General features: G+C 30.4%; 1 protein-coding gene across 1 annotated transcript; it reads left to right on the top strand.

Moving 5' to 3' along the window:
- The first annotated feature begins 219 nt into the window (after positions 1 to 219).
- On the top strand, positions 220 to 7,403 carry LOC145087171 (cytochrome P450 CYP72A219-like). The gene is made up of 5 exons (XM_079025081.1): positions 220 to 578; positions 795 to 1,012; positions 3,693 to 3,937; positions 5,973 to 6,357; positions 6,856 to 7,403. The coding sequence occupies exons 1-5, from the start codon at positions 296 to 298 to the stop codon at positions 7,279 to 7,281; spliced, it is 1,557 nt and encodes a 518-aa protein (XP_078881207.1). The 5' UTR covers positions 220 to 295; the 3' UTR covers positions 7,282 to 7,403.
- The last annotated feature ends 2,271 nt before the right edge of the window (positions 7,404 to 9,674 follow it).

Here is a 9,674-nt window from a genome sequence, read left to right as displayed (position 1 = left end):
CTCATCGTATAGTGGTCAATGTGTGGATAAGGTCCGTGTGTGCAACTCCCCTTTCAATAATTGCCATAGAAAATTCAAACATATTTGATTCCAATATACACGTTCAATTTATTTATTTTGTATTTATTACAAATCATAATTAAATATTTGATTAATACTCATAACCTTTTTTAAAAGTTTGTCAAAATTTTAACTTTATTAGAAGATGTAAACTTAAAGTTTACCTATATATAAAAACGATAGACCAAACAATAACTTGAGTCTTCTTTCACCATATTCTGAAAAGTTAACAAACATGATCGATTCAGTGACAAACACAGTGGCAATCTCATGTGCTATAGCAGCTCTACTATGTGCATGGCACTTGATAAATATTTTGTGGGTGAGACCAAAGAAGCTGGAGAAGTACCTGAAGAATCAAGGTTTCAATGGAAACAAATACAGATTGGTTTTTGGGGATATGAAAGAGTTTTCTTCGATGTTCCAAGAATCCAAATCTAAGCCTTTAAGCTTGGATGACGATGATGGAGTTCTTCCACGAGTTGTGGCTTTCACCCATCACTATTTGCAAAAACATGGTTAGTTTCTTCTTTTCTCCATGTCGTTTTCCAACTCCATTCGTTAAAAAGAATAAGAATTAAGAAAAGGTTAAACAATATTTGGCATTGTGACATCGATTTCTGGAGTTTTCCCAAGTCAAGATTATATTTTACATGTTGATAACAAAAAGGTGAATAATAAGAAATGGGACATGGACATAATCGGGATTATTTATTTTATTTTTTTTTTTGTAGGTAAAAATTACATTATGTGGTTGGGATGGAAACCAAGAGTGACTATTATGGACCCTGATGTCATCAAAGATGTATTTGCAAAGTTAAATGATTTTCAAAAGCCGCAATCTAATCCAATTGCTCAGTTAATAGCATCAGGATTAGTGAACTACGAAGGAGATCAATGGGCTAAACATAGGAAAATAATCAACCCAGCCTTCCATATGGAGAAGCTAAAGGTACTTTGATAACTATAATTTATTTATCTAAATCGTGTTATTAAAATTGTACCTATTATTTGGCTTTATCACCTATGTAAATTGTTCTCTTCTTAGCTAGTTTTGGTTAGTTTTTATCGGTCACTAATGATTGATTAACCATTTTAAGTTTTTCTAATAAAGTCAACGGCTAATTATTTGTACATATATTTATGGCCCTTATACTCGTAGAAGGTTTTACCGGTCAAAACCTAGGATAAACTTGCTTCTTTTCAACAATTTTTAATTAAATATTTATAAATAAATATTTGAAATATATATATATATATATATATATATATATATATATATATATATATATATATATATATATATAAAATAAAACATCCTCTTCCGTCCCAATATTATTGTGCACAAACAAAAAACACACAGATTAAGAAAACATTAATTACCATTAAATTTATATAATAAAATGCCAGTTTTGTCCTTATTTTACATTTAATGTTTCATTAAAATCTTAGCTAGTTAAATAATAATGATAGGGTATTTTGGTAAAAATGTTATTTATTTTTAGAAGTGGACTATTATTTTGGAACAAACCAAAAAGAAAAGATGGATTATAATTTTGAGACGGAGGGAGTATATAAAAAATCATAGTTTTTATTTTTCTATAAATTAAACTATTTCTCTATAAATAAAATAAAATATTTATATTTGTATATTAAAAAAAGTAAGGGAGCAGCGATCATTGTTTTCTATCGACGAAAGGAGTAAATGGAGAGTAAGGGAATCAGTTGGCAAGAAAAAAAAATGGAAGGAAGTGATAGTCGACATCTCAATCTAAAACTTGCTATTACATGACATGTTGGTAGAAGACAAAACCACTCCTAGCTTTTTATTTCGGTTAAACAAAATAGAAATTCTAGAATAGTTCGTGAAATTATAAAATATTTTATTAATATTTTTGTGAATGTAATGCTTTTTTAAAAATAAAATTACACTATCGTTTAAGTCTTTTGTTAAAACTAATTGGTTAAGAACAACTATCAAAGTATTTAATATATTGATTATCGTCTTTTTATTGTTTTAATTTTTATAAGATTGGTTCTTTTGGTTTCATTTTGTTTGGTAAAAAATACTATTTTACTCTTTTTATTTCTTAATTAATTTTTATTTTTATATTCATAATTATTTAACATTTTTAAAACAAATTCAATTAAAAATAATAATAAACAAACCTTACCCACCTAGGCTAAAACAAATTTCTCCTTGATCTTTCTCTCTCAAGAAGCAAACAACATCACCACCACCTTCAGCCACCATCGACGTAACCACCTATGGTTGTCGCTCAAAGAACTACCCATTGCCACCCCCGCCCTTAATCTTAGTCACCACTCAAAGAAGCAACAACCACCACCAAAATCTAGAAGCTCAATTGAGGGTTTTGAAGCCCGACTTTCATATTCATATTTTTATCCCTATATTCCCATTCGAAAGCTCGTGCTCGTCCCAAGATTCATATTCAAAATCTAAAATCAAATTTTAAATTCGTACTTGATGAAGGAAAACACACATAAGACTTTAATATGAAATGTAGTGGAGGTAACCACTTTTAAAGTGTAGTGAAATGTAGTGGAGATGACGTGACACACATGTGACAACACTTTTTTTTTGGGGGTATGTAGTGACTATACCCCTTAACCTTATTGTGGTAGGGTGTGGATGTAATTTTTTTTTTTTAATTTAATTAGTTAAATAAAATTAGGAAAATGTTTAAAATCAATTAAAAAGGATATTTTGGTCATTTTGTATGCGCAAAAAACTAACCACATCTCTATACTAATAAAAAAATAGTTTTAACTTTTTTTTTTGTAATGTGTCATTCTAATACAACACCTCATTAATATTATGTCACATGTTAAGAAGATATATTAGGCAAATCACAATAACAATTAATGACTTTAAGGTTTTAAATAATAGATTTATATTTTTTATCGAAGCATTTACTTTTTGTAATTATATATAAATTTGAAGTTATAACTAATTTTAAAATTTTGGTATATTCCTTAATTAATAAATTTTTTATACATATATCTTTAAAATAATTGATTAATACTTATAAAATTTTACTATGAAAATTTAATTAATTTTGTAACCATGGTTCTCATAGGTTATAAACTAGTCTAACATAATAAATGAAAATCAATTTTGCCAAATATTATGTTATCATTGAATTTGACACATGTCATTTTTTAAGAGTTTTTGAATTATTTTTTTTTTCACTTGTCATTTTTTTTTTTGTATTTTTCATTTTCTTAAATTTAAAATCCACATTTTAGTAAGATTTATATATGTAAAGTAGATCATTCTATTAAATTTCATAATAATTTTTCTATAACCTTTCAAATATCTTACAGTAGATATGAAATTATTTACCTTATTTATTATATTCTGTGTATTTATGTAAAATTATTAATTTAAAAATTATGTAATGATTATAATTTTATATTAAACTTTTTTTTATAAACTCGTGTAATACACGGGTTTTACACCTAATAAATAATAAAACCACATTAACATCACATACGAGCTCTTATAGTTGTCCTTACCCGTTACCATTTCTATTTTGACAAACCATAAAACACCTGCCTAGTATTGTTTTTTTTAAATGGTAACAATTTTTTCATTATTTTGTTCCCAGAATATGGTACCCGCTTTCCATTTAAGTGGTAATGAAATGCTAGGGAAGTGGGAGAATTTAGTTTCTTCAAAGGGGTCATGTGAGCTCGATATATGGCCTGATCTTCAATCTTTAACGGGTGATGTGATATCAAGAACCGCATTTGGAAGTAATTATGAAGAAGGTCTTCATATATTTGAACTCATAAGAGAACAAAGTGTACTCGTACAGGAGGCACTAACATCACTTTACATCCCCGGATTTAGGTAAGTCCCAGGCATTTCTACAAAAAAAAAAATGATATGCTTTGTTAATAAGGTCCAAAGAGATTATGAATTAATAAAAAAATTTAGGTTTAATCACAGAAATCTCTATTCTAATAAATGAATAGTTTTAATCTTTTTTTGCCAAATGTCACTCTAACATAACACCTCATTAATATTATGTCACGTGTCATGTAGATATATTAGGTAATTCATTTCAAAATTCAAATTTACATTTTCTAATTATATGTTAAATTTGAAGTTATAATAACTTTAAAATTTTGAGATATCTTTTAATTAATAATTTATTTAAAATGAATTATTTAAAATAATTGATTAATAATTATAATTTTTTATTATAAAAGTTTAATTAATTTTATAACCGTGGTTTCCACGAGTTATAAACTAGTTACTAATATGGCAAGGTGAATGACTGGCTTTTGGAACAAATATCAGAAATACACGTATTTCCTGAACTAGAATTTGGAAATAAATTTTCTTGGGAAATTCGATTTGTTTGTGGAATGACGTCATTTTTATTATTTTTTTTTGCAAAATGTCATTATTTGCAAATTATGTGTACCTCTATGTGACTTGGTGAATGTTTACTTCTCATAATTTGACAATTTATATACGTGAGTTAGTGAATGTTTACTCCTAATAATTTGACAATGAGAATATATAGAGAATATATATAATAGCACTCATTTTAAACAGTCATATTTTGCCTTAGTATACACTATTAAAAATAGGGTTTTCAATAAGTTGGGGCTAACATCTTTGGTTAACAAAGTGTCTAATAAAGTGTTTCTAAGAAAGAGGTCATCGGCTCGATACAAATCATATACTAACTTGCGGATCTAAAAAACAAAGAAACATGGTTTTAGCGAAGTAGTAAATATAGCGAGGGAACTGCATCAAAATCTTTAAATGCATCAAGCGAAATCTATCAAAATTTTCGCTTGCAGATATGCATGTCGTTGATAGTTGTATGTGTCTTCCATAAGAGTATCTCATACACCCTAACTGAAATTGGCATAAACTTTTACTTTCACTAACGTTGTTGATTCATTGCAACCGCATTTAGTGACGGATTGTTGACTGTCTGTCGCTCTATTTCTATTTCTAGTAGTGAGATCAGTTTTAGTCCTAAATCAGTTAAAGACTAAAACTGGTTTAAAACCAAAATGAACCTAATCGATTTATTAATATTATACATTAAATGCATTCATATCGTCTTTCTCTTATTTCTCATTTCTCAAGAAAAAAACATTGCTAAACATAACTAATGCATTCCTTACCCATCAAAGCCAATATAATGCATGTTTCTCACTTTCTCACTTTTTGATGCTATTGTAATTGATTTAACCATTTGATAAATATTTTCCAATTATATTCACAAGTGAATCATGTAGTGATTAGTTTAATTTAATAAACGATCTTAAAGTGGTGTTGTTTTGCAAATTATATAACTATATTTTCTTCTAATGATCTAACAATTCCACTTCCATTTGTATAACGTTCTTGCAATTGTTTACCAATAATAAATATATTTAATAAGGGTTATTGTCTTGCAATTTTGCAATTGATTATCAACAATATAAAACGGATACATTTCTACATCTAATACTAACAAATCTCATTATCTCAATGAAGAGGGAATCAATGCCGCTTACTCAAACCCACATTAGTGAAGAAGAATAAATATACAATATTGACGATTGGATCGAGAACATTTTTTTTTTCACTTTTTAACGAATGAAGAATAAAAAATTATGATTTTTTTATATTTAATTCAGTTTTAGGTTATTTGTACTTTATAATTTTAATTAAGTTATATAAAAATGTTTGGATATCTTGTTGAAAGTTTTTAAATTTGTTGTTACACATTATAAAATGGATGGTTATGTTGTCTTATTTATTTAAAAGGTGGTCATGTGGTTATCTCATCCCACCTACTTAATTTGGTCGTTTTTGTAATTAACCCAAATAAATAAATATATGTAAAGCTAATTGTTTCTACTATGATTGTGCTTAGGTTTTTTCCAACAAAGAGGAACATAAGGATGATGGCTATTGACAGAAAAGTAAAACGTTCTATAAGAGGTATCATTAACAACAGGCTTAAAGCAATGGAGACTAGAGAAGGTAACAATGACGATTTGTTAGGAATAATGCTTGAATCTAATAGCAAAGAGGTTGAGGAGCACCAAAACAAGCATCATGGAATGACTATTGACGAAGTTATTGAAGAGTGTAAGCTTTTCTATTTTGCTGGACAAGAGACAACAGCATGCTTGCTTGTATGGACGATGATCTTATTAAGTAAGCATCAAGAATGGCAGTCACGTGCGAGGGAAGAGGTTTTGAATGTTCTTGGGAACAAAAATATCGATGTAGATGGGATAAATCACCTCAAAGTTGTAAGTGTTTATATCATTTGGTTAATTCTCTATCAGAAAATGATAAAACCGGTTGAGGTTTTAAATTTTACTCAGTCAGATTGATTAAACGAGTTAAGGATTTTTAACCCAACCTCACTTATTACAAAAATGGATGACCTTTAGAAAAGTGGATAGGCCGAAGGTTGGCCCATTTAATTTTCCTAACCCATGGATCCAACATCTTAGATATAAATGATTCGACATTAGACTAACATCTTCTTTTCCTAAATAACATCCCAAGTTTACAAGATTAAACATAACATATAAATAAATATATATTTAAATGGTCCGACAACAGATTGTTATTGGTTAAAATTTTTAATCTGTAGTCAACCTAGTTTATTAAACGTGTTGATTATGGTTGACCCTTTTATTGAAATCTCTAAACAACTTGTTGGCTTTCGGTTGTTAGGTATTAGTTATTTCTCAAAATTTAAACTAGTCTTTTAAATCATCAGTTTTTTTCTTTCCATATAGGTAAATATGATTTTCCATGAAGTATTGAGGCTATATCCTCCTATTGTTGGGCTAGCCCGTAAAGTTGAAAAAGATCTCACATTGGGAGGATTTTTACTACCATCTGGAACTCAGATTGGAATACCAGTCATGAATATTCACTATGATGAGGAATTTTGGGGTGGTGATGCCAAGAAATTCAAGCCCGATAGGTTTTCTGAAGGAATCTCAAAAGCAACAAAAAATCAAGTCATTTACTTTCCCTTTGGTTGGGGACCTCGAATATGTGTTGGACAAAATTTTGCATTGATGGAAGCTAAAATTGCCCTCGCAATGATCTTACAAAGGTTCTCTTTCGAACTTTCACCATCCTATGTCCATGCTCCTCATATGGTTATCACCCTTCAACCCCAACATGGTGCTCATTTGATTCTGCATAAACTCTAGCATACATAATACATTTGCTTCTTTTGGATTAAGAATTGTCATTTCCTGTTCAATAATGTGTGCCTTTATATATATTACTAAAATAGTTTTGTATGAAAGAGAAATGTGCAATTTATTTTGTACCTACTAGCAGCGGATCTAGCCCCTTTAAGTGGGGTGCATGGACCCCACTTGGAGTTGGGCCCCACAATTTTTACTACTAAATAGCCCTCCAAAAATCCAAGTTTTACAAAAAAATCCTCTTTTTGGCACCCACTGTTACATTAAATACCCCATTGACATTTTTTTACTTCAAAAACCCAAAAATACATTACATTTTTCAGAATTTTATAATTTTTTGTATTTTTTGGACCCCGGTTAGATTTGGTTCTGGATCCGCCACTGCCTACAAGACCTTAATTTGTAGTTGTAGAGTACATGTGTGATTGTTATATTGTTTGATTCACTCATTTGTGTCTTTATTCATTAGCTTGTGTTTAGCTCGTCACTACTAATTTATAAGTTAACCTTTTAATAAGTTACTTAGACTAGCTTCGCAAGAGATTTTTTTAAAATATTCCAAATATATCTATAATAATTTATAGAAAACCCATTATTATATGTCTTTTTATGTTATTGTATATATTTCAACTAGCTTATCTGCTAGTTTTTTTACCCAATGTAATTTTTTGAGAAAATTACACGGATGGTCCCTATGGTTAGGGGTTATTTGCACGCTTGGTCCCTAGAAAGAATTTTTAACTCGGACCGTCCCTAAAACTTAGATTTGTTACCCGCCCGGTCCCTAAACTGACTTGCCGTCTATTTTGCTGTTAAACTATAATGAAAAGACATATTTACCCTTACTTTTTATATTTAATATATAATTATTTTTAAAAGGATAAAAACCAAATAAATCATATCCCACCCCAAAATATACCTTCATATTCTATAACCTAGAAAGGACACTCCCTTGGACGCGCCATCACCGACATGTCTTCAATTTGGCTCCTCTCATATCTCCATTCAATCTCTTCCCTTCCCTCTTTGATTTACTTCACCTTCGGCTCCCATGTGATCGGAAACAAACCCCTTTCCAAATCCATCCAAAAACAACGATTGGGTCTTAACTTCTGTAAACTAGTTTTAAAATTCGATCTCCTCCCATGGCTGTTCTTCGCACCATTATCTCCAATCACAACCTACCTCCACAGCCTCCTGAAATCATGGCACTTAACCATGAATTCACCGTTTTCACCTGGGATTTAGGTACGTAACTCAAAGAACATTAGAAATCCAAGTGATTCCATTTATACAGTGTTATTTTGAATCTGTCGCTAGATCGACGGAAGTGATGACAACTTGTTCTTCATTTTTACCATTTGGGAAATTCATATTTTGCTCTGATCATGGAGCGATTTACATCAATGAAATTAGTGCTATTGTTAGAAAGCTTCACTCGAGTATGAAAGTTATGTGGAAAGATTAATTTACAGTTCTTGAATCGAAGTGAAGAAGAGCTATGTGAATCTAACACCTATGAAATAGGGTTACATTAGTGTTATTGTTAGAATGATTCACGCTCGATTTGATTGTATTGAAAGACCCACTTTATCCTCAATCCTAGTCTCCTCAGCCAAGTAATTTGCAAAGAACTTTTTGGGTATTTGACCAAATTGAAATACCCACTTTATGTATTTGGAACATTGTGATCTGATGCTTCACATAGAGCAATCGCGAAAATGAGAACAAGAGAGAGAAACAAAAAACAAGAACTTGAGAGAGAAACAAGAGCGTGGAGGTGATTAGGGTGTTTCTAGAACTCGGAAGGAAGAAGATGGTGACGAGATTGGGTATAGGGCAGTAGGAGTGGGTTTTGGTGGTGATGATAACGAAGAGTCCGGTCGGTGGAAAGGAGGTGCTGAGACGGGGATACGACGCCGATTGTAGGTTATGGAGTGTGGGCATGTGGGGTATATTTTTGGGTGGGATATGTTTCATTCTCAAGAATAATAGTATATTAAATATAAAAGTAAGGGTAGATATGTCTTTTCACCATGGTTTAACAGCAAAATAAACGTCAAGTTAGTTTAGGGACTGGGCGGGTAACAAATCTAAGTTTTAGGGACGGTCCGAGTTAAAAATACTTTCTAGGGACCAAGCGTGCAAGTAACCCCTAACCACAGGGACCATCCGTGTAAATTTCTCTAATTTTTTCCAGCTAGCTTTTCATCCGGTATGCCAAGCATAGCTTTACATAACATGGTGCATGGTATGTAGTTGTACATGATTCGAAATGAAAAATTTGGCCTAACTTTTAGCCAAATTATTGAGTTTTTATATATATATATATATATATATATATATATATATATATATATATATATGCTAGGTTACAACCCGTGGAAACCACA

The sequence above is a fragment of the Lactuca serriola genome, chromosome 2 (genome assembly GCF_051521515.1).
Source record: "Lactuca serriola cultivar US96UC23 chromosome 2, Lser_US96UC23_V15, whole genome shotgun sequence".
Lineage (NCBI taxonomy): Eukaryota > Viridiplantae > Streptophyta > Magnoliopsida > Asterales > Asteraceae > Lactuca > Lactuca serriola.
The sequence above is the reverse complement of the archived record's forward strand: the minus strand, read 5'-3'. Positions and strand labels throughout refer to the sequence as shown.